The sequence below is a fragment of the Macaca thibetana genome, chromosome 1 (assembly GCF_024542745.1).
Source record: "Macaca thibetana thibetana isolate TM-01 chromosome 1, ASM2454274v1, whole genome shotgun sequence".
NCBI classification, from domain to species: Eukaryota; Metazoa; Chordata; class Mammalia; order Primates; family Cercopithecidae; genus Macaca; species Macaca thibetana.
Window position 1 is genome coordinate 45,403,225 of NC_065578.1, and position 24,707 is coordinate 45,427,931.

The 24,707-nt window shown below is 50.5% G+C and overlaps 2 protein-coding genes across 3 annotated transcripts; one reads left to right on the top strand and one right to left on the bottom strand.

The window, feature by feature from the left end:
- The first annotated feature begins 11,600 nt into the window (after positions 1-11,600).
- TSPAN1 (tetraspanin 1) lies at positions 11,601-23,865 on the top strand. 2 transcript variants are annotated; one of them, XM_050801949.1, is made up of 9 exons: positions 11,601-11,771; positions 18,358-18,489; positions 18,933-18,997; positions 22,107-22,313; positions 22,510-22,584; positions 22,701-22,799; positions 22,876-23,028; positions 23,136-23,219; positions 23,395-23,865. In XM_050801949.1, exons 3-9 carry the CDS (start codon positions 18,941-18,943, stop codon positions 23,440-23,442), a joined length of 723 nt encoding a protein of 240 aa, XP_050657906.1. In that variant the 5' UTR covers positions 11,601-11,771; positions 18,358-18,489; positions 18,933-18,940; the 3' UTR covers positions 23,443-23,865. The 2 variants fall into 2 exon arrangements, with proteins under 2 accessions (XP_050657906.1, XP_050657895.1); XM_050801938.1 differs by lacking the exon at positions 11,601-11,771 and adding an exon at positions 12,920-13,242.
- Positions 13,323-14,358, bottom strand: P3R3URF (PIK3R3 upstream open reading frame). Its single transcript, XM_050802088.1, has 2 exons — positions 14,073-14,358; positions 13,323-13,466 (listed from the first exon to the last, which is right to left on the bottom strand). The coding sequence occupies exons 1-2, from the start codon at positions 14,314-14,316 to the stop codon at positions 13,423-13,425; spliced, it is 288 nt and encodes a 95-aa protein (XP_050658045.1). The 5' UTR covers positions 14,317-14,358; the 3' UTR covers positions 13,323-13,422.
- Positions 23,866-24,707: the final 842 nt, after the last annotated feature.

The following is a 24,707-nucleotide window of genomic DNA, read 5'->3' on the forward strand; positions in this document are numbered from 1 at the left end:
TCTGCCTGCCTTGGCCTCCCAAAGTGTTGGGATTACAGGCATGAGCCACTGCGCTTGGCCAAGCAGTGTTTATTTCTTTTTCTTTTTCTTTCTTTTTTCTGAGATAAAGTCTCGCTCTGTCACCCAGGCTGTAGTGCAATGGATAGCATGATTTCAGTTCACTGCAACCTCCGCCTTCCAGGTTCAAGCGATTCTCCTGCCTCAGCCTCTGGAGTGGCTGGGACTACAGGTGTGCGCCTCCACGCCCGGCTAATATTCTGTATTTTTAGTAGAGATGAGGTTTCACCATGTTAGTTAGGCTAGTCTTAAACTCTTGACCTCAAGTGATCCACCCACCTTGGCTTTCCAAAGTGCTGGGACTACAGACACCAGCCACCACGCCCGACCACACTGTTTATTTCTTAAAGGATACCTTATATATTTTTTCTTTTTATTTGCCTGTATTTTTCAAGTTTTCTACAATGAACAAACATTAGTTAAACATTATTTGGGAAGTCACCTGTTCTTACCTATGAAGAATATGGCCACTCCTTTATACCACATTAGGCTGCTTCAGCCTTTCAGACACCTGAGGGAAAATGCTTGATGGATGATGATGAAGGTTATTGACATTTCTTTTATGTCTTAAAACCTTCCCTCAATTATCCACAGAAAGTTTTTCTCATAATCGCCAGTCCTTCTTTAGACAGAATCTATCACTGTATTACATGATGCTTTTTTTTAAGTAAAATAAAACCTGAGAACACAACATAAACTTGTGCTGACCCTGATATGAAAATGAATAGACAACTGGGTTTCCAGCTGCCAATGAAGTACCAGTGCAAAAGGGATGCCCCAGCTGACCAATGCCAGAGACTGAGGTAGAAGCGCCCCCATGTCAGGCTTGCCTATGGGAGCTGTCTGCAGGAATTCCAGCTTGCCACTTTTTGAGGTCCAAGGACACATTCTGCCTAGAGCCCCTTCAGACAACAAGGTCTCCCTCACTGCAGGCAACAAGTGATTGTCAATGATTGCTAGCTAGAGAAACAGAAAACAAGATGATGCTTCTAGGACAACACAAATGGTACCACCTCCAGGAAACTGTCCCTGTCTCCTTCCTGATACCCCCTACTCCCCAAATGGCATTCCTACCCCAAGGAACCATGGCCCTGGTGCTTTCCCTGCCCTCTTAGAGCAGATGTCACCATTGATATGTGGCAGCTCGTACTGTAAGAAGACATCACGCAGACCTTCATTCACCTCCTGGCTCTGCCACTCAATTCCTGAGCCTTAGTTTCCTCAGCTGTAAAATAGAGACAGTAATCTCCACAGCACAGAGCACCGTTCCCCTCCTTGAATTCTCTTTGGGAACAGTCTGACAACCCAATCCTTGAGCTCATATAACATGACTGTGCCCAGAGAAACTGCCTGGCTGACCAGGCCACAAAGGGAGACTCACTAGGCCCGACCCAGTGGTAGCAGTGGCACCCCCTACCTCTATGGCCTCGCCAGTCAGACCTCCAACGAGCGACAGCCAGGGAACAAACAACCAGCGCTGACTAATGATACCTCTCCCATCTTCTGGACAGAGTGGTTAACAGGTAGGATTACAGGACTCCAATTATTGAGGATCTATCTAGGGGTGTGGTCATAGGCATGTCCAAAACTGAACTTGGTCTCCTCCCAGATATGTTATTCTTCCTGCTCCCTGTCTCACTGAATAGCACCACCCAGGACCCAAGCTGGAAATCAGGATATCATCCTCAAACCTCCCCCTCATTTATGTTTCCCATTCAATTCATCACCAAGTCCTGTCACTTGTACCTCTCAGCTCCATCCATTTCTTTCCATCCCAGTGCCAACACTGTGGTTCATGCCATTATCCCCCTCCCCTGAGGCATTGCCACAGCCTCCTCCTCACAGGTTTCCTTGACTCCCCACTGCCCCACAGGGAGCCTATCTCCTGCTTCTGCTGAAAACCCCTCAAGGGCTCTCGGGATAAAAACTAGCCTCAACAGGAGAATCGCTTGAACCCGGGAGGCGGAGGTTGCAGTAAGCCGAGATCACACCATTGCACTCCAGGCTGGGAAACAAGAGCGAAACTGTTTCAACAACAACAAAAAACTGGCCTTAATAACTCCAAGCCCCCCACCTTGCCCCAGTCTCATCCCTGCTTACCTTTCTAACCTCATCTCTTTCTAGTTCCTGTCTTACACCTGTAATTTCCCTAGATTTTCTGTTCTGAGTCTTACCTACCTGGTTTTGCTTATGCTATTCCTTCTGTCATTAACATCCTTCTCTTCCTCCCCTCTCCCCCATCCCTTTTTTTGAGATGGGGGTCTCACTGTGTGTTCCAGGCTGGAGTGCAGCGGCATGATCATAGCTCGTTGCAACCTCAAACTCCTGGGTTCACAGGATCCTCCTGCCTGAGCCTCCCGAGTAGCTAGGACTACAGATGCATCATTATGCTCGACTAAGTTTTCTACTTTTTTTTAGAGACAAGATCTCACTATGTTGCCCAGACAGGTCTCAAGTAATCTTCCCATCTCAGCCTCCTGAGTAACTTCCTCCCTCTGTTTCCCCAGACCAGCTCCTACTCATATTTTGAGATTTTGCTCAGATTTCTACTCTTCCAGAAGACTTTTTGCTCCCCAGTTCGCCACACATATCCCCAAACTAGGCTAAGTGTTCTTACTACTGCCATTTAGGGAGCACTATTCAAACACCTCTGATGCCTTAACTCAATCCTCACAACACCTAGGTCGTCGTCATCATCTTCTTCTTCTTCTCCTTCTCCTTCTTCTTTTTTTTGAGAGAGAGTTTCGCTCTTGTCACCCAGGCTAGAATGCAATGGCACAATCTTGGCTCACTGCAACCTCCGCCTCCTGGGTTCAAGTAATTCTCCTGCCTCAGCCTCCTGAGTAGCTGGGATTACAGGCATGTGCCACCATGCCCGGCTAATTTTATGTTTTTAGTAGAGAAGAGGTTTCTCCATGTTGGTCAGGCTGGTCTCGAACTCCTGACCTCAGGTGATTTGCCCTCCTCAGCCTCTCAAAGTGCTGGGATTACAAGCGTGAGCCACCGCGCCCAGCCTCTATTATACTTATTTTACAGATAAGAAAACTGAGGCTTGGAGAAGTTGAAGCAAATTTTCCAGGGCCAAACAGTAAGTGGCTCAGCAGTGTTGAAACCCAGGTCTATTTATTTGTTTTTTTGTGTGTGTTTTTTTTTGTTTTTTTTTGTTTTGTTTTGTTTTGTTTTGAGACGGAGTCTCGCTCTGTCGCCCAGGCTGGAGTGCAGTGGCCAGATCTCAGCTCACTGCAAGCTCCGCCTCCCGGGTTCCCGCCATTCTCCTGCCTCAGCCTCCCGAGTAGCTGGGACCACAGGCGCCGCCACCTCACCCGGCTAATTTTTTGTGTTTTTAGTAGAGACGGGGTTTCGCCGTGTTAGCCAGGATGGTCTCGATCTCCTGACCTTGTGATCCGCCCGTCTCGGCCTCCCAAAGTGCTGGGATTACAGGCTTGAGCCACCGCGCCCGGCCTGTTTATTTTTAATTTAAACAGCTTCATTGTCCTTTTCTTATTATGAAGGTACCAAGGAAAAATAAGAAGCACTCTTTTTGGTCAGTTTGGTGAACACCCTTCGTCTGGTATGCATAGGCACTCAATAATACCATCTGTCTATTCCTATGCTTATAGGCTTTTTTTCTTTTCTTTTCTTTTCTTTTTTCTGAGACAGAGTCTTGCTCTGTCGCCCAGGCTGGATTGCAGTGACATTATCTTAGCTCACTGCAACCTCAGCCTCCCAGGTTCAAGAGCTTCTTGTGCTTCAGCCACCCGAGTAGTTGGGATTACGCAGGTGTGAGCCTCCACACCTGGCTAATGTTTGTATTTTTAGTAAAGACGGGGTTTCACCATGTTGGTCAGGCTGGTCTCCAACGCCTGGCCTCAAGTAATCTGCCCGCCTCTGCCTCCCAAAGTGCTGGGAGGCGTGAGCCACCACGCCTGGCCAGGTCATATAAGCTTTTTACACCACAAACTTCAGTTCTCTTTCTTGAAGCTGAAGCCTCTGGAAGCACACAGCACGCCCCTAGTTCGGCATGCCCTCCCCCGCCCCTCCTTCTGGTCCCCAGAAGCCTCAGGCTCTCAGCCCGTTGAGTAGTAACTGCTGGTGAGCCAGCCTGGCTTCCTGGCGAGGGTCCCTCGAGGATAAGAACAGTGATCGGTCGAATTCGCTCTTGGTGTCCAAACTGCGTTTAGACACGGACAAGCAAGACAATGGGGCCGCTTTCCGGATAGGGGACGTGGATTCTGCATCCTCCACCCCACGCCTCCAACATTAAACATGCTCGCCAGCCACAAACCTTCAAATTTTCTTTACCAGAACCCAGGCTCAGAGCTCGAGACCAGGGTCCAGTCTGTTTAAGGAGCTTCCCAGCCCCCGCACTTCTAGCTGCGTTCAACCAGGCTCGGGAGGTCCTTCAAGATCTTGGCTTCCTTTTCCTGAGCCGGCGCCCGGCGCGGTTAATTATAGTCCCACCCCGCGACTCCCCGCTTCGCTCCCACCCGCGCGCCCAGGACCCTAGTTGCGGGACTTAGCGGGGAAGGCACCCCCAGTTCCGGGCCCTGACGCCCTTGGGTCAGGGCCAGGAAAGGCACTTCCAGCCAAGCGCTGGCGCCGGGTGCGCCTCGCTCTACGGAAAGAACGCCCCGCGAATAAATCCGGAGCGGATTTGCATCACAGCAGCCGCAAGAAGGCTAGCTGCTGCCAAAGCTCCGAAGCTCTGGATGCCCCCATCCCTTCCTGGTCCAGTGACGAGGGTGTAGGGGGAGGGGAAATGGGGCAGTGGGGAGGAAGCTACTGCACGAAGCGGGTGTGCGCCGGGACTTGAAACCTGGGTGGAGAGGCAGCTAGCGGGGTGGGGAGCAACCTCCTCCTGTAGGCCAGATCTCAAGGTGGGCCTGGGTTCTCGTGGAGGGAGATAAGGGTAAAGGCTTTGTGTGTATGTGTGTGTCTTGGATTAAAGGAAACTGCCAGCCTGAAGGTGGTGAGTCTAACAGCCCCCACCTCTACTGTTAAGAATCTCCCAGCTGTAGTCTCATCAGGTTCCCCCTACCTGCTGCTTCTGGGGTCCTCATATCCCTGAGGCCTGCACCTTGGTGACTACTGTGTGCTCACAGAGCACAGGCATCCTGACCTCGAGTCCTAGCCCTGGCTATACTGCTGCCCTTCAGTCATCTCACACGGCCAATCAGTGCCCGCTCTGCGCTTCCACTCATGCCGTTTCTCAATCAGGAAAGTTTTTTCCACTTTGCATTAGCTAAAATTTTGCCCATTCTTTAAGCCCAGTTTAAAAACTACCTATAGCCGGGTGCAGTGACTCATGCCTGTAATCCCAGCACTTTGGGAGGCTGAGGCTAGCAGGTCACTTGAAATCAGGAGTGTGAGGCCAGCCTGGCCAACATGGTGAAACTCCGCCTCTATTAAAAATACAAAAATTACCTGGGTGTGGTGGCGCATGCTTGTAATCTCAGTTACTTCGGAGGCTGAGGCATGCACTTGAACCTGGGAGGTAGAGGTTGCAGTAAGCCTAGATCACACCATTGCACTCCAATTTGGGCGACAGAGCAAGAAAAAAATCGATAAATTAAACTAAATTAAATTTTTAAAAAAGCTACCTATGGCATCTTCTGTGGAGCCTCTAGGGAGTCTGTGTTCCTACTTCTGTAAGCTGTTAGTGTACAAAGTCCGAGCCTCTCTTTTAGTCCTGACATTTTTCTTGGTGTGTCTGCTAAATCTGTTTTCTCCATTAGGCTGCAAGCTCTCAAGAACAAGGACCAGGACTCATTCAGTTCTGTGTCATCGGTGCCAAGGGGAGTGTTGGGGACAGCAGTGGTTCTGTGTAACCCTTGGCAGGACCTATTCCCTCTCTGGACCTCAGACTCCTTCTTCACCCTTCCAGTGAGGGAGCTAAATGAGATGACCCCCAGGGCTGCCTCTATCCCTGACCCTATGAGCCAGTGACCCTATCGGTTAGTGGCTGAATTGCCTAGCCTCCTTAGCATAACCCAACCTTGGGCAGGGCAAGGCCGGGCTGGAATCAGGGGATCTGAAATCCTCCCACCTCCCTTGGATCAGTTAACTGAGGCAATTGTGCAAGATTGCTGGGAACCTCAAGGCAGTGAATCTGGTGTCAACGCAATCATCATGCTATCCCAGCTGGAAAGTCCCCCTGCCCCTGGTCTGGACGCCTGACAACCAGCTCCAGCTGGGGATGGTGGGGAGGGGGAACTGGCCCATCCCAGAAAGTGAAGAAGCCCCCTTTACACTCCCTCCTCAACACATTGTCTCCAGGAACAGTGGCATAGCCCCTCACCCTCAACTCCCTGAAGACCAGTTCAGGACCACCCCACTCTGCACTCCAACCTCCTCACCCCCAATTTAGCCCAGCTATCTCCAATCTCAGCTGAGACTACCCAGAGTTCCCAAATAGAAGGAACCTTGGTTCAGCTTTTTTCACAGCACGAGAAGCTGTCAGCCCCTATTGCACACTTATGAATGGAACTCACTGCCTCTCAGGGTTGCATGGACTGCTTCTTCCTGAAACTGTCATCCATGGACTCACGTTTTACCTATTGAAGCCTCATGGAGTAATGCTAATTTGAAACCACAGCCCTTAGATTCAGACAGACTTAGTTGAGATTCCAGTTCTGTTACTCCCTAGCTGGATGATCTTAGGCATCTTATCTACCCTCCCTGGACCTCTGTTCCTTAATCTATAAAATGGGAGCAATGATTTATACACAAAGAGTGGTGGTTGTGGGCATAAGATTTATGAAAACACCCATCATAGACATTGACAAATTTAGGATATCAAATGTGGGCATTATTTTTATTCCCTATTCCCTGCATTCTCCCCTGAAGCTGCCTGATACTTTTTCTGGAAGCTGGGAATGGAGATAACCTGAAGCTAAAACTTCTCTGGACAAAAGCAAGAATATGCAATCCTAAAAGCTGCATTTAAACCCAGTTATAGACTTCAAAAGACAGCAAAGGAGATTTGAGGCCCAGAGATGGGATAGAACTTGCCAAAGGTCACACAGCAGGTATAAGTAGGTAGAACAGCAGGCAAGCAAGGAGAGGGAGGCAAATGGGCATGTGAGTAGAGGTCAGGGCTGAGGTATTGAGCTGGATCCAAGGACAGGCAGCTGAGCAAGAAGATCTTCAGCTGACATTGCCCCATTTCCCATGCCCAGCAGGGCCTGGCATTTGCCTCTCTTTGGAACTGCTCCTTCTGGGTTCCTGAGTTTGCAGTAGTTTCCCAGAAATTCTAGGCAAATACCTTTGTTGTTTGCTGAATAACCAGCCCCAAAGATTGGACAAGGGTCCCCATACAAATTTTACCTCCAGATTGGCTCCTTCTATGGAGATGATCAGCTCCCCTAGGCACCACCCCACCCAGGTGCTCTCCACAGGGTTCACTCTCAGGGCCTTGCTGGGAGCTCTGAACCCCACCACATGGAGTGGCTTTGCTGTGCATCATGTGGCTCAGAGCTTAGCACCTTTGAAGACAGTCTATTCCTCCCAGCCACCCCGAGAAAAGCATGGAGTATTTTCTGTTCGGTACCTTTCTTCCCAAAAAAGATAGCCAGACATGGGTAGTTGCCATTCCAATATGATAAGGAGTCTTACTAACCTTTGGAAAAAAATATCCTGGGCTGATGGTAACCCCAGTTATGGGGAAGCTGGAGATGCTGGGGTCAGCATATTATGCTACTTGACCATTCTTTCTTTAGGTTATGTTGTCTTTGTTTGTATAGTTCTGCTTTCTCTATCCCCACCTGCTGCCCCCTGCCCCTCATCTTCAGGAACCAGAAATGTGTTCTCATGGACAAAGACTGTCTTCTGCTTGGTTTGGTTTTTGTTTGTTTGTTTGCTTGAGACAAAGTCTAGCTCTTGTCCACCAGGCTGGAGTGCAGTGGCACAATCTCGGCTCACTGCAATCTCTGCCTCCCAGGTTCAAGCGATTCTCTTGTCTCAGCCTCCCGAGTAGCTGGGATTACAGGCACCACGCCCGGCTAATTTTTGTATTTTTAGTAGAGACGGAGTTTCACCATGTTGGCGAGGCTGGTCTCAAACTCCTGACCTCAGGTGATCCGCCCGCCTCGGCCTCCCAAAGTGCTGGGATTACAGGTGTGAGTCACAGCGCCTGGCCCTCCCTGGTTTAAGCTCATGTGTCCCAGGCTCCTTACCTCCCCTCAGACTTCATGTGCGGACACCTTTGCCCATCCCCAGCAGGAAATCCTCTAGTTTAGACAGCCATCTGAATGTAAGGGCTTTATTAATTGATTTCTCAAGATGTCCATTTCAAGGATATTCTAATTTTGTCATCTGGAACTCAGTAATGCCACAATTCTGAATTTCTAAGTTTCTGTAACCCAGATTTTACCATGCTAGAATTCTGTGACGCTAAGATTCCATAACTGTGAACTCCATGAATCTAGAATTTCATGATTTTTTAAAATTGTGTTTAATGAATTTTGTTGGTAATAGTAGCCAGCACTCTCTTGGCCTCGGTTTTGTGTTTGTTTTCTAGAAGTTGCAAGTCTCAGCTCCAGGCTTTCTTCTCTGGCCACACTGGTGCAGAGGAAGGTCATTGCCACCTCTCCCGAGGCTCAGGGGGTGGGATAGTACCCAGGGAAGCCCAGTCCTAGGGCCCAACACTCAGTCTACTCCCTCTGTCCTGAAAACTCTTACTTGGGCTTCAGTACCTGAGGGTAGCAGGAAAAGCAGTCTCCTTTGCAGGCCTTCCACCCAGCTTCCTTCCCTCCTTGCCCTGCCCCAGGGTCCGGGGAGAGAAAGTTTTGTGGGAGACTGGCCTGGCTGAATGGATAGGTGTGGGAAGGAGGGTTAAGCACCAGGCAGAGAGCCAGTGGACGAACCAGGGGAAATTCCCTAGGGAGTCCTGCAGCCTTCCCCAGAGGTGAGGAAGGAACAGAGGCCGGAAGTGGGGGTGTGAGTGAGGGCACTGGTAAGGGTGGGGTGACCGGTATTGCATTGTGGGGTTGGAGCTGGGCTTCCGGCCATTGACCTGTTAGTGACAAGCGACCTCCAGCCTGGCGCCCCAGGAGCTGTCTGTTCGTGCCCTTACCCATTGACTCTGTGTTCCTGTGCCTGAGTCAGACTCCCAGGAAAATCTGGGGGGCAGGAGTTGGGGTCTGGGGAAACTGTTTCTCTAGAGCAGAGCCACAAGGCCAAGAGAGGGGCCAGGACATTCCAAGGGTCAGATCAGGGCTTGGGCAGAACCAGGACTGAAGCTCTGGGCTCGAAACTCCGGGCTCCTGCCTCTAGCCCAGAGCTGGTCCCTTCACAGTCCAAAGGGCCCCAGAATTATAAAGTAATACTCCCCCAACTAGCCAGGTGGTGAAACTCAGGGCTAGAGGAAGAGCCCGCGCTAGGCTGCCTCCCAGGAGCAGCCTGGACCTTCTTCCAGTCCTGCAGCACATGGCTGAAGCTGCCAAACCCGATTTTCCAGTGACTGCCTGAGGCTGGCTGGAGCGGGAAGCCCTCCTCCTGGCATGAACCCTCAGGCCATCGTCCTCCTCCCCCTCACCTCCTGATTCCTTTGCCTGGCCTGCTCCTCCTGCACCTGTGCCAACTGTCCCAGTGCGCCACCACTTCCTTCTCCACCTGCTTGCCGTCTCCCCTGGGCTGCTCCCCAGGCACTGTGAGGTGTGGTCCAGAGCTCCCCAACTCTGAGCCTTGGTTTTCTCATCTATAGATGGGGAATAGTGGCCTGCCTCCCAGGGATTGACTACAGGAATATTTCAAAGTGAAGTGAGGTGGGGGGGCCAAGCAGTAGCTCATGTCTGTAATCCCAACATTTTGGGAGGCTGAGGAGGGAGGATCACTTGAACCCAAGAGTTGGAGTGCAGTAGCATGATCTCGGCTGCAACCTCCACCTCCCAGGTTTAAGCAATTCTCATGCCTCAGCCTCTTGAGTAGCTGGGAGAACATGTTTCTACAAAAAAAAAAAAAAAAGTTTAAATTATCCAGGCATGGTGGCCTGCACCTATAGTACCAGCTACTTGTGAGACTGAGGTGGGAGGATAGATTGTGCCCAGAAGATTGAGGCTGCAATGGGCCAAGGTCAGGCCACTGCACTCCAGTATGAGTGACAGAGCGAGACTCTGTCCCTAAAAAAAAGGCAGAGGAAGAGCTGAGCCGGGTGGCTCATGCCTGTAATCCCTGCACTCTGGAAGACTGAGGTAGGTGGATCACTTGAGGCCAGGAGTTCGAGACCAGCCTAGCCCACATGGCAAAACCCCATCTCTACTAAAAATACAAAAATTAGCCAGGCTTGGTGGCACACACCTGTAGTCCCAACTACTAGGGAGGCTGAGGCATGAGAATCACTTGACTCTGGGAGAAGACGGCTGATGTGAGCTAAGATCGCGCCACTGCACTCCATCCTGGGCAACAGAGCCAAACTCTGTCTCAAAAAAAAACAAAAAAACAAAAAAAAAGAAAGAAAAAGAAAAAAGAAAAGAGAAAGAAAGAAACAAAGAAAAAGGAGAGGCCGGGCGCGGTGGCTCAAGCCTGTAATCCCAGCACTTTGGGAGGCTGAGACGGGCGGATCACGAGGTCAGGAGATCGAGACCATCCTGGCTAACACGGTAAAACCCCGTCTCTACTAAAAAATCCAAAAAAACTAGCCGGGCGAGGTGGCGGGCGCCTGTAGTCCCAGCTACTCGGGAGGCTGAGGCAGGAGAATGGTGTGAACCCGGGAGGCGGAGCTTGCAGTGAACTGAGATCCGGCCACTGCACTCCAGCCTGGGTGACAGAGCGAGACTCCGTCTCAAAAAAAAAAAAAAAGAAAAAGGAGATATGAGTGTCATGGACCACCAGTTAGTTGGATGGTGGGTTAGTGCCATGTTGGGACCACAGTCTAGGATGTGAGAAGGAAGCGCTGCTCTGTGGAATTCTGGAGATACAGTTGTTAGGATGAAGGGTGCAAGGTAAGGGGTGTATTCCCTCTGGTTTCCTCAGGTTATCCTACCTATGGGAGAAGGAAGAACAGAGAGAGGCAGAGAACATCATCTCAGACTAGGAGCCCCTGTTACCAGTGCTCAGAGGCCTCCTCACAATTTAAAGAAGAGCTTGTATAATCTGTGTAATGTGTCTCTCTCTGAGCTATAACTGCTCTGGGAAAGAACTCCCACTGCCTTGCTCACTGCTGTATCTCCAGAATTTAGCACCATCCCTGGCACATAGCAGACACTGTTGACTGACACAGAGTTGCAGATTGAAAAGCAGAAGCAGAGGCACCCCAAGGGGTGGAGACCATCTAGGTCAGCTCAGCTAACTCAGGCCCTTCCAGCCTGAGAGCCTGGTGTTCTCAGCCTCCAGGGAACTCTGGCAGGGTGGGAGAGAGTGGGCGGCACCCAGTCATCCGGGAAGTCACCTAAACTGAGGTGGTGGATGCCCTCTGGCTGCTGCTGCCTCTGGGAGCCTAGATGGGGAGGAGAATTAGGAACCTGAAGGGGGAGGGGCAGTGAAGGAGACATCATTGCAGATACAGCTAAAAATAGCTGGAAGAGATGATGTCATCTGGTTCCCACAGCTTAGCACCCCCATCATACACACACTCGAGCACAAACACACACTCTCACAGACACAGATACACATAGACACAAGTGTGGGCATGAGTGCATGCACACACACATATTATACACTCTCATGTAGGGGAGGGAGGCTTCTGCGTCCCAGGGCCGCAGGGGCAGGGAAGTCTGGTGAGTGTGTCTGCATGCATGTATGTCTGTGTGTGCCTGGGTTTGCATGAGTGTGAAGGCATGTGTCTGCATCTGGATGCTTGTGTGCTTGTGTCTGGGTGCATACATATTTCTGTGTGTGTGTGTTCATTTAGAGGCATGCATATGTGTTGTTACATATGTCGTGTGGGGATCTATGCATTTGTGTCTGCGTATATCTGCTTATAGTATGTGCTTGCATGCATGTGTGCGTTTGTTGCAGTGTGTGTCTATGAGTTCACTTATATTTACATGTCTGCATGTGTTTGTGAACTGTGTCAATTATCTTTATATGTATGGCCCCTCCTGGGCCCTTGAGCATGGCCCAAGCACCTTCTAGGTTTGTCTGATGTCCAGTAATCCCCATCCCATACCCTGAGGAGCCCAGCACTGTCTGGGCATGGTGTGTCAGTGAATTTTCTACCTCAACCCCCCTGAGGGTCCCAGTCTCTGGCAAGAGTTGGGGTAGACAGACATAGGCACAATTCACTTTCCCTTCACAGGCAGCAAAGGACATTAGCCAGGCTTCCTGAACCCCAGGGCGCCAGGCCACCGAAACTCTCAGGGTTCACTCCCTTCCCTAGCCCCCTGGGAAGGTAGGCCTGGAAATGGAGCCAGATCTCGGACTGGTGCGACACACATTAACCCATGCATAATGCAACATATTAGAGACAGAGTCCCACACAACGTTCCCAGCTACTAAGACACAACTCCACAGAAATCCGGTTACAGCCAGTGACACATGAGCACACACTCAGAAATCCAAATGGAAAATCCCCAGGCCAGAGAGCTTAGCACCCTCCCTACTTTCTGGGCTCAAACTCAGTCTTGCCCCACCCCTAAGCACCCCAGCTCAGCTGCCAGTTCTGGAAAACACTGACCTCAGAGAATGGTTGAAGGGCTGAAGGTAGTATGCCTTTCTCAGAATCTCACCCTTCTCCACATTCTCCTCCTTTAAGCTGTTCCCCATCCCCCTCCTGACCTTCATTTTTCTTACCAGGGCTGATGTCCTCTCCGGCACAACCATACCCTCACAAACACTCCTTGACACTCACAGTCAGTCACAGAGGCACATTCAATCACAAAGGCACATTCAGCCACATCTGCTTATACTCCCATTCTCCCGGCCTCAGACACACACACCAGCAGCTCCACCTCCACGCTGAGCATCACAGGCACACAGAGGCACAACCACCTCACATCCACCTCATACTTGTGTACTCTTAGGGTTCAGTCTTCCATCCTATCCCTCTCTGATCTGTGCCTCCCAATACCTTCTAAGATGTTTACAGAGACCCTTCTCCCTGTGCAGTTAGGAGCGTGAGGCAAGAGAGCCCCTACTTCATGGGGCAGATCAAGAGCTGAGACCAAAGATGGTCTATGTTGCTGACCTTGTCCTGTCCTCCTACTGTCTTAACTATGATCCCTGCTGTGGTCACTGAAGCTTTTCCCTGTAAGTATTCAGCCCTAACCCTCCCCTTACACCCTGCATAGTCAGCTGGTTAACACCTCCGTGCGTGAGGAATAAGGCAGTTTGAGCAGAATGATTGTATTTGTTGCTCACCACCCCCACGGCCCCTAGGAGATGCGGGTCCAGGGCAAGCCAGGCTTCTGTGCTAGCTTCTGGGCACTTCTAGAGGATCAGAAAAATCCCAGGTTGCCTGAGATGTCTGAGAACTGAGGAGAGGAAGGAGAGGGAAGAGTGTGAGGAAAGCAGCAGTTCTGGAAGTTCCCTGCCCCTTGGATTTAGCCCCTTCCCAAACCCTCTGCTTCCAGCCAATCCATCCTCCATTAAGGCTGCCAGCACTTTAGGGTGCCTGCCATCAAGAGTCCACCATACATGTAGGGGTGGTATTTCACAGAGATCATCCTTTGGAGTGCCTAAACAGAACCAGGTAGGGAAATCTTCAGTGGCTCTGGGTTTTTTTGTTTGTTTGTTTGTTTTTTGAGACAGAGTCTCACTCTGTTGCCCAGGCTGGAGTGCACTGGTACAATCTTGGCTCGTTGCAACCTCCGCCTCCCGGATTCAAGCGATTCTCCTGCCTCAGCCTCCCAAGTAGCTGGGACTACAGACGCATGCCATCACACCTGGCTAAATTTTTTTGTATTTTTAGTACAGATGGGATTTCACTGTGTTAGCCAGGATAGTCTCGATCTTCTGACCTTGTGATCTGCCCACCTCAGCCTCCCAAAGTGCCAGGATTGCAGGCGTGAGCCACCGCGCCCAGTCTAGTGGCTCTGTTTTTTAAAACCCCACCCTGGCTCACAGGCCCCCTGGCTAACCTTGAGGTGGGAAGATCCACACTATGGTGGTGTCAGTGTGGGTGTTGTTGATACCCGTGGCCATGGTGGCAGGATTGGTGGCTGCCCTGCTGGCAGTTCGACCTTGGACACCCTGCTGGTATCTTCTGCGGCTACACTTGAACATCCTGGGAAACCGGGGCCTGGGCCAGCCCATACCTGGTCTGCGGTAGGGGGAACGCATGCCCTGGGGCCGAGGGCCACGGACAAGCCGAGATGGCCCCATGGGCACAGGGAGCTTCTGCACTGTGCCTGGGGGATGCTGGTGGCCAGGGTAGCTGAGGCCTCTATGACATATAAAGTCTGCATAAGGGCAGGGCCCTTTATTACAAGTCGTGGGCCCTGACCCCTCCTCATGGGTCAGGCTCCTTCACAATCTTCTCTATTGGGTCTGGCCTAAAAGCCAGCCCAACACCCAGACAGCCTCACTTTGGCCCCCTGGGAGAGAGGCTCTAGAGGGGGAACTCACTTCCTCACTTTCTCACTTATCCATATAGTAACAATATTAACAATGTCTTTTGAGCCCTTACTACGTGCCAGACACTGTGCTAAGCACTTTACCAACGTTATCTCATTTAATCTCACAGCTACTTTTAAGGATATGCTACCATTGTACCTATTTATATACAGTCAATTCTCATTATTCCCAGTAATGTTCTATAAAGTCATCACAAACACTAAATACTGAAAAAAGGGTAAATGCGAGGTTAGGTTCCTGAAACCCTCTGGTCACAATATTTTTGTCAACTGATCTATATATATAACCTGATTTTATGTGTGGAGGCACCTTATTTAACACACATTGTTGGCTGGGCATGGTGGCTCATGCCTGTAATCCCAGCACTTTGGAAGGCCGAGGTGGGCGGATCACCTGACGTCAGGAATTCAAGACCAGCCTGGTCAACATGGCAAAACCCCGTCTCTACTAAAAATACAAAAATTAGCTGGGTGTGGTGGCAGGTACCTGTAGTTCTAGCTACTCAGGAGGCTGAGGCAGGAGAATAGCTTGAACTCAGGAGGTGGAGATTGCAGTGAGCCCAGATCGCACGATTGCACTCCAGCCTGGGCAACAAGAGTGAAACTCTGTCTCCAAAAAAAAAAAAAAAATTATATATATATGTATATATTTATATATATAGAGAGAGAGCTAAGTCATTGACATTGAACTCACGGCCAACAGTGTTATAACTTGTGCCTGAATGAAACTTATCTAAAGCATGTATTTCCCCTATAAGGCACATCACAGCCTTCTTGCACTTAGAAACACTAGCGAGCACTTCAGCACTGCAACTGGGGACCATTTGAGACAGTAAAATCACCAACAAAAAACACCAAAAAATGTGAGAATACGCGGCACTAAATAGACCACCAAAAATCACATTTGTTTATCTATGAACGCTGAAATAAGAAGACGGAGGGTCTTATTGTTCAACAGACCTCAGCTGGAAATATGTGTGTTGGATGGCTGAAATTTTTTGCCTTTCTGCTCATGTCCATTAATGACTGCAAAAGTACCACAAGTATTGGTTTGAGAATGACAAATAAATTTCAGTAAGCAGGCAAATTCATAGGTATGGAATCTGTGAATAATGAGGATCCACTGTATAAGGAAACTGAGGCTCAGCGAGGTGAAGTCTCACAATTAGAGGCAGGCAGGAAGCAAATCCATGATGATCAAGATCCAAAACCCAGAGCACTTAACTGTCATTATTCTGCACTCATTCATTCAGAAAATGTTCACTAACAACTTCATATGTGCTGAGCACCAGGGCCATAGATGAATGTAATCTGGTCCCAATTCTTCCCGAGAATGAAAGAGAAAGCTGCCAGGTGCGGTGGCTCATGCCTGTAATTCCAGCACTTTGGGAGCCTGAGGTGGGTGGATCACTTGAGGCCAGGAGCTCGAGACTGGCCTGGCCAACATGGTGAAACCCTGTCTCTACTAAAAATACAAAAATTAGCCGAGTGTGGTGGTGTGCATCTATAATCCCAGCTACTCAGGAGACTAAGGCAGGAGAATCGCTTCAAACTGGGAGGCGGAGGTTGCAGTGAGCCAAGATTGTGCCACTGGATTCCAGCCTGGGCAACATAGTGAGACTCTGTCAAAAAAAAAAAAAAAAAAAAAAAAAAAAAAGACTTTCTCCTTCTCCTTCCACTCCTCAGTCCCTTCTTCCTTTCCCTGTTACTCTGCTCCTCAAAGGCCCCCTTCCCAGCTTCACCCTCCTTTCTGTTCCTGCAGGACTCTGTAGGACCCTTAGTACCACCCTCACAAACCTCATCTTTCCCCCATCCCTTTCTCCAGCCTCTACTCTTGCCATCCTCAGGCTTACAATATGACCTTGCTTCCATCAGCTTCTAGCAACTGTAACTACAAACCCACCTGCCCCTGCTCCTCCTCTTCCTCAGGTCAGACCAAGGCCTGTTCCCTTGCTCTTTATGGAAACCAGCCTTGCCTGCCTCCTTAGAGATTCCATCAGTGTAGAAAGTCTGCTTGGTGGTTAAGATGTAGACTCTGGTGCCAGGCTAACTGGGATTGAATCCTGGTTCTGCCACTTACAACCTGTGTGATCATGGCAAGTACCTGACCCTTTGGTGCTTCTGTTTCCCCATATTTAAAAATGGAGATAAGAAAGTCTATCTCATGAGATGGTTGTGAAGAGGAAAAAAAGCCTTAATATATGCAAGACATTTAAAATATGATCAGTATTATTAGTGTAGTCTGTAATACTATTAGCCCCTCTCTCTTCTGTCTCTTCAGCTGCCTTCTTCCAGTATAAAAACAAAACAAACTTAGAAATCCACTTCCTCAGCTGGGCACAGTGGCTGATGCCTGTAATCCTATCACTTTAGGAGGCTGAGGTAAGAGGATCAATTGGGCCCAGTTCAAGACCAGCCTGGACAGCATAGCAAGACCTAGTCTGTTTAAAAAAAAAAAAAATTCACTGGACGTTGTGGCAAATACCTGTGGTCCCGGCTACTTGGGAGGCTGAGGATCATTGGAGCTCAGGAGGTTAAGGCTGCAGTGAGCCGTGATGGTGCCACTACACTCCAACCTGGGCAACAGAGCAAGACCCTGTCTCAAAAAAAAAAAAAAATTGAATTTCCTCCATCTCATAGCCCCACTGCCTGTGACTCTCTCCACTTTGACCTTCTTGCTCTGTGCTCATTCCCTACTGTCCCTCCCTTCCAGAGCAGGAAGAAAATCTCACTTGAAAAGCCCATAACTATTGTTACACAGAAGACCAGCAAACAGTTTAAAACCAAGTCTAAAAAAGTCCCCAGGGTCACACAGTTCATAAGCGATGGAGCCAGGATTCCAGCGCCTGGTCTGAATGACCCGGAAGCCAGGACTTTTCCCCGCACCTCTACATCAGGAGTGCTGGAGCAGGAAGCAGTCAGGCAGCCCCACTAGGAATGATAAAGATGAGATCACGGAGCCTTGGAACTGGGGGTGGCTCCTTCATGGGACCGTGGTGCCACCTACTGGCAGAAAGGGAAGGGGTGTACACAGAGAGCTAAGAGAAGACTGGGAAGGGGAAAAATAAAAAGATGGGGAGGGAGAGGAGATGCAAAGATAAAGAGAGGGGAAAATGGGGAATGTGAGGTTTTATGGAGCGAAGAGGATTAGGAACTATTTGCTACTCAGAGGAGAGAGCAGAAGCTGCCAAATCTCGGTCATTTCCTTGAAAGTGAGAGAGAGAGAGGGAGTGTGTGTGTGTGTATGTGTGTGTGTGTGTATGACAGAGAGAGAGATACGTAAGTACATACGTCAGATATTATTCTGTTGTTTGTTAGTTGCTGGGAGTCAGTCCACAAAGAGTTTAGTGTGCATGTGTGCGCATGCACGCACACACGCACACTCAAGTGCATTCAGGAATACTAGTACATGTTTATGTATGTAACTGGGTGCTTGCTGTGTGAACATATGGATGGCAGCATGGGCAGATGCGTGTGCATGTGAGCATGAGCACAGAGGGTATGTATGAGTGTATCAGCAGGTGCAGGGTAAGAAGCACATTGCACTGTTGTGGTGGAGGGCACACAGACATTCTGGGGAGTCACTTACCCCAGCCCTGGGCTGCTGCTTGAGATCAGGAGGGACGTTGCCCAGGGCTGGTGTTGCCAGGCGGAGGCCTGCTGAGGCGGTGGTTGTGGGGATCGGTCTCCAGGCAGCAGGGGGCAGCAGGGGCAAGTTGAGGTTTACTGGCCATGGGTGGGGCCAGCAGGCGGGTAGAAGGAGGCTTTAAAGCTCCTACCCTTCCTGCAGGTGAGCAGTGGTGTGTGAGAGCCAGGCGTCCCTCTGCCTGACCACTCAGTGGCAACTCCCTGGAGCTGCTCTGTCCTTTGTGAGCCTCAGCAGTTCCCTCTTCCAGAACTCGCTGCCAAGAGCCCTGAACAGGTAATGGGATAGGGATAGAGATTATCTGTGAAGAAATATCAATCTGGAAACAGGTTTGGGGAGCTGGAGGGGCTCTAGTGAGGGTTCTGAGAGGGTCTGGGGTTAGTGTGGGGAGGAGCACAGGATATACAGGTGCCAGGAAAGGGCATGGAGTGACTTGCAGCATGGGAGTCAGGCTGGGTGTGCAGGTGGAGGAACCTGGGGTGTTAGGATCTCAGAGTGTCAGGTGCGGGTGGAGGTCCTGGGTAGTATAGAGGGGTAAGGGTGTTAGGATAGAAACTGGGAAAAGGTCCGTGGTGTCAGACCAGGTACAGGAGAAGCTTGGTGAGATATGGGTTCAGGATCCTGGGGTCTGGCATATCTGGCTGAATATCTGAAGCCAGGGCCAGCCCAGGTGTGACCAGGGGAAACAAGGCCCTAACTCGCACATGTCTGCTTCCCAGGAGCCACCATGCAGTGCTTCAGCTTCATTAAGACCATAATGATCCTCTTCAATTTGCTCATCTTTGTAAGTATGTACATTGTGGACTCTTCGGGGCTGCCCACAGCAGCAGGTCACAAGCTGAGCAGAGACTAAGTTGGGGAATGGGAGACTGCTATGCCCAGGCTTTGTCCTGCAAGTGTCCCCATATGAGTGGGATGCAGAGATCTCCCCAAATGCTGCTGATTCCTAGTCCCAGCAGCCCCCAGGTTGCCATACAGGGGTGTGTATGAAAAAGGGGATGGAGAAGCTCGGGGCAATGCCTCTCTCCCACAAAGCTTTAGCCCAGGCTTCAGGCAGGGCAGAGTAAGCTACCAGGAATGATTCTCCCCCCTTTATAGGCACTGGGGGCCCAGAAAATAGGAGGGCTCCACCCAAGTTCACCTAGCACAGAAGGAAATTCAGTACAGAGGAAATTCTTCTGTATGATGAGGAGCTGAAAGGTGGGAGGGCCTACATCTCATCAGAGCAAAGGGTCTATCTCAAGCAGCCCTTATTCATTTGACAAACATTCATTGTCTAGGATACCATGAGGGGTGCTGGGGTGGCAGGTAAGCAAAGCCTTTCTCTGCCCTGAAGGAGCTCAGCTCCAATAAGCCAGATAGGCAGATAATAACAACACAGTGTGTTTGGGCTTAGGACGGAGGTTTTAGGAGCCTGAACTTAGCCTGGTTGGAGAATACTTCCTGGAGGAAATAGCTGAAGCTGGGAAATTGCGCTTGGTGGGGGAGTTGTAAAGCTTGCATAAAGGGCCAGAAGTAATGAAACTCGATATCGTTCAGAAAACCAGAAACAGATTGCATAGGGCATGTTTGAGAAGCTGAGCCATGAGGCATAAATCCTGGAGATGGTGGTGGAGATAGGGAGAAACGGAAAAGTGGACAAAGGCCAAAGCTCTAGGATGATGGCTGAGGGGTAGAAGAAGGGGCAAGGGAGACAGAGGTCTTGGAGATGACGCCCATATCTCTGGCATGAGCAACCCAGATGGCAGGGGGTGGGGCCCCGTTTGTGGGAGGGGATGTCCCACTGGCAGCCGTGTACCCAGTGGAGGTACAGCTCAGATTGGAGCTGGCCATGGGTATTTGAAACTCATGTGCACACAGGTAGCCACTGAAGCCATGGGAGTGGATGATAACACTTGGAAAGTGAACTCTGGGAAACCCAATTTATTAGGGATAAGCCCAAAAAAAAAAAAAAAAAAAAAAAAAAAAGCCACTGTGAAGGAGATGGAGAAGGAGCAGTGGGAGGGGGGAGAGGAAAACAAGGAGAGCAAGCTATCAGAGAGGTCAAGGAGAATATGGCCCATGAAATGTTCACTGGATTTAGCACAGTATGTCACCAGAGACCCGAGCCACATTAGAGTAGGTTAGCATAAGTAAAAGTGAGGAAGTGGGCTGGGCGCAGTAGCTCACGACTGTAATCCCAGCACTCTGGGAAGCTGAGGTGGGCAGATTAGTTGAGCTCGGGAGTTTGAGACCAGCCTGGCCAATATGGTGAAACCCCGTCTCTACTGAAAATACAAAAATGTGGTGGCGCATGCCTGTAATCCCAGCTACTCGGGAGGCTGAGGAAGGACAATCACTTGAACCCAGGAGATGGAGGTTGCAGTGAGCCAAGATTACACCACTGCACTCCAGTCTGGGCGACAGAGTTTATATACATATTGATTAGTTTAGAAGCATGGATAGATTCTCTAGTTCTGATGTGGTCTGTGCCTTGGGCTTCCTTTGGCTGCAGGGAACTTGTTTTTGTTGTTGTTGTTGTTGTTTGTTTCTTTGAGACAGGATCTTGCTCTGTTACCCAGGCTGGAGTGCAGTGGCATGATTCTGGCTTACTGCAGCCTTAACCTCCTGGGCTCAAGGGATTCTCCTACCTCACTCAGCCTCCTGAGTATCTAGGACTACAGGAGTGTGCCACCATACTCAGCTAATTAAAAAAAAAAATGTTTTTGTAGAAGCGGTCTCACTATGTTGCCCAGGCTGGTCTCGAACTCCTGGGCTCAAGTGATTCTCCCACCTTGGCCTCCCAAAGTGCTGGGATTATAGGCATGAGCCACTGTGCCAGTCCTGAACTAGTCTTTATCCATGTATCTGGAGGAGGCAATAGGATTCCAGGGATTTGGATAGCAGAGGCTCTGCCCTGAGAGGGTTAAAGGCAAATCCGGTTTGATTTCTGGCCTCTCTTACCCAGACCTTGCCAGGCTGGGCAGAGCAGGATAGGGCAGACCTCCAGCTCCTTGAAATTTGACCCTGCAGGCTAGAAGTCCAGCTTTCTGTCCTTGGGCAAACATGCCTGGAATCCAGCCACAATCTGCCACCTCACTTCCCGTTCTAGTCTCAGCTTTTATTCCTGGCAAGTGAGGACTAGGCACCAAGGTGGTGTCAGGCTGATTCATCCACTGAGGCCCTGGGCCGGGAGACTTTGCTCTAAGATGTGTGGCAACTACACAGGGCCCTCCTCAATCTGGGCCTCAGGATTCCCGCTGAGGTTTGGAGTTAAGTTAGACAGCCTTTAAGAGAAACTCTGGCTGTATTCCCACTAGTGCCTCACTTTCCTCTTGTGAGGCAAGGAGGTCTTGTCTGGATGAGGCCTGAAGTTGGATTCTAGAGGGGAGCCAAATGGGGCCTCAGGTGGGTGAACCTTCTCAAACTCCTCCCTCTCCAAGGTTGCCAGCAGGTGGAACCTCAGCCCTGCCTCTATTACTATGGTGACTGTTGAGCCTGTTCTGCTACCGCCCCGTCTCCACCTATCAGAGGACAGAGATGTTCTAGGCACCCCTCACCGAGAAAGGAAATAGGAGGCTGGGACCTCATCTGCCTGTTTTCAATCCTAGCTATGTGGCAGGACCCTGGCAGCAGTAAGGGAAAGGTTTGCCCCTCCCCCTACCCTGCGGATATTTCTAGAACCCCTGATCGCCTTTATATCTGCCCAAGTGTGCAGCCTGATCCTAGCTATGCACATCCCAGCTCCCATTTTTCTGGCTCTAGAGGATGTTCCCCTCCTTACAGGATGAGGTTTTAGACTCCCTAGTCAATAAAGAGGGAAGTTTCTCGGCTCCCATCCTTCTTACTCAACTGTGTGGTAGTAAGCTACTTGCCAGCACTGTTTAAGGCCTGCCTGACGTCTCTCTCCCCAGCTGTGTGGTGCGGCCCTGTTGGCAGTGGGCATCTGGGTGTCAATCGATGGGGCATCCTTTCTGAAGATCTTCGGGCCGCTGTCGTCCAGTGCCATGCAGTTTGTCAACGTGGGCTACTTCCTCATCGCAGCCGGCGCTGTGGTCTTTGCTCTTGGTTTCCTGGGCTGCTATGGTGCTCAGACTGAGAGCAAGTGTGCCCTCATGACGGTGTGTCAAACCCAGCTCCACAGGCCCATGACCAAGAGTCCCCTTGCCCTTGACACCAGGCCCTGGGGTTCCCAAACTCTGCTTTGGACTCCCCTAGGCTAAGGCCTCTGTCTCACTTTTCCGGGGGGTGGATTAGGGCAAGGAGGGCTCGAGGGACTGTCTCTCCCTAAAATCCAGATCCCTGTTCCCCACTCAGTTCTTCTTCATCCTCCTCCTCATCTTCATTGCTGAGGTTGCAGCTGCTGTGGTCGCCTTGGTGTACACCACAATGGTGAGACACTGGGATGGAGGAAGGGAAGAAAATCGGGCAAAACCCTGGGAGTGGGCTGTGGCCTGTGAATGGCCACCTTCTGTACCAACCCCTAAACACTGGCCTGCCTCACCCAGGCTGAGCACTTCCTGACGTTGCTGGTAGTGCCTGCCATCAAGAAAGACTATGGTTCCCAGAAAGACTTCACTCAAGTGTGGAACACCACCATGACAGAGGTAAGGTTGGCTGGGGGAGGTTTTGGGGTGGAGAGGAAGAAGCAAGGCCCCACCTCCACCCTCATCTTGTCTCCAGCTCAAGTGCTGTGGCTTCACCAACTACACGGATTTTGAGGACTCGCCCTACGTCAGAGAGAACAATGCCTTTCCCCCATTCTGTTGCAATAACGTCACCAACACAGTCAATGAAACCTGCACCAAGGAAAAGGCTGACAACCAAAAAGTAGAGGTGTGGGCTGGCACAAGTGGGTGGGGAGTTTTCATGGCCTCAGAGTGGCAAACAGGGATGGGAGTAGGGCAGCTGCCAACTATAAATGCTCTTTTCTCTTCCTGAAGGGTTGTTTCCAACAGCTTTTGTATGACATCCGAACTAATGCAGTCACTGTGGGTGGTGTGGCAGCTGGAATTGGGGGCCTTGAGGTAAGCAGATGAGGAGGCTGGGACTGGGATATGGGCACGAGACCAGGGCTGCTCAACCCATCTGAGGCCTCCCTGGAGGAAACAGACCTAATTGGGCCTCAGGTAGGGTGTCTGTGGGACAGGCTTCAGGATCCCTATCATGTCCCCTCATCTCTCCCTGTTCCTCCCTCTCCAGCTGGCTGCCATGATTGTGTCCATGTATCTGTACTGCAATCTACAATAAGTACACTTCTGCCTCTGCCACTACTGCTGCCACATGGGAACTGTGAAGAGGCACCCTGGCAAGAAGCAGTGATGGGGGAAGTGTCAGGATCTAACAATGTCACTTGGGCCAGAGTGGACCTGCCCTTCCTGCTCCAGACTTGGGGCTAGATAGGGACCACTCCTTTTAGGCAGTGCCTGACTTTCCTTTCATTGGCGGGTGGGTGGGTGGGGGGCATTCCAGAGCCTCTAAGGTAGCCAGTTCTGTTGCCCATTCCCCCAGTCTATTAAACCCTTGAAACGCCCCTAGGCCTAGTGGTGATCCCAGTGCTCTACTGGGGGATGAGAGGAAAGCATTTTATAGCCTGGGCATAAGTGAAATCAGCAGAGCCTCTGGGCGGATATGTAGAAAGCACTTCAAAATGCATAAACCAGTTACAATGTTGCCAGTTGAACTCTTCATGTATCCTTGGGGAGAGGGGTCTAAACTGGTCTGAGATTCCTGTGGAGCTGCCAACTCAGAAGGCCCTGCAAAGGAGGGAAGTAGGGTGGGGTTGGGGGTCAGAAGTAGTTATTTCTCCCCTTCATTTGGGTTCCAGGCCTGGGAGGGAACCCAAGAGGAATGGCTGAGAGGGCGTGAAGAAGTAGAGTTGGGTTAGGCCAGTCTGCCTCCTTATAATGGGGAGAACTTTGGACTGAAACTACCCCCTCCTGGGTGGGGGCACTGGACTGGAAAGCTATGAAAATAACAAGCTTGTGCCGAATTCTTACCAGGTCAATGGGAAAGGGTCACTCCTTAGGTGCTGGGAAGCCCTTCAGGAGCCCCCTTCCTAGGGTCCACGCTGCCTACCTTTCCCACTCAGGCAAAACCCCACATCTGTCCCTGCTTCTGGGATCTCAGCAAGAACTTCATGTTTCATTTGCTGTTGGCATACCTGGTGTTCTTCCGACTTCTTCTTCTTCTTTTTTTTTTTTTTGACAGAGTTTCACTCTTGTTGCCCAGGCTGGAGTACAATGGTGTGATCTCGGCTCACTGCAGCCTCCGCCTCCGGGTTCAAGCAGTTCTCCTGCCTCAGCCTCCTGAATAGCTGGGATTACAGGCACCCGCCACCATGCCTAATTTTTTGTAATTTTAGTAGAGACGGGGTTTCACCATGTTGGCCAGGCTGGTCTTGAACTCCTGACCTCAGGTGATCCACCTGCCTCGGCCTCCCAAAGTGCTGGGATTACAGGCGTGAACCACCTCATCAGGCCTAGACCTCATCTCTTCTTTAGCTCTAACCATCC

Excerpts from the sequence above, each read along its gene's own strand:
- P3R3URF (XM_050802088.1), bottom strand. The coding sequence starts at position 14,316 with ATGGGGCCATCTCGGCTTGTCCGTGGCCCTCGGCCCCAGGGCATGCGT. Across the intron at positions 13,467-14,072 it reads GTGGATCTTCCCACCTCAAG|TTCTCAGACATCTCAGGCAA; the intron begins GTTAGCCAGGGG and ends TCCTCTCCTCAG.
- TSPAN1 (XM_050801949.1), top strand. The coding sequence starts at position 18,941 with ATGCAGTGCTTCAGCTTCATTAAGACCATAATGATCCTCTTCAATTTG. Across the intron at positions 22,314-22,509 it reads GCAAGTGTGCCCTCATGACG|TTCTTCTTCATCCTCCTCCT; the intron begins GTGTGTCAAACC and ends TTCCCCACTCAG. Across the intron at positions 22,585-22,700 it reads CCTTGGTGTACACCACAATG|GCTGAGCACTTCCTGACGTT; the intron begins GTGAGACACTGG and ends TGCCTCACCCAG.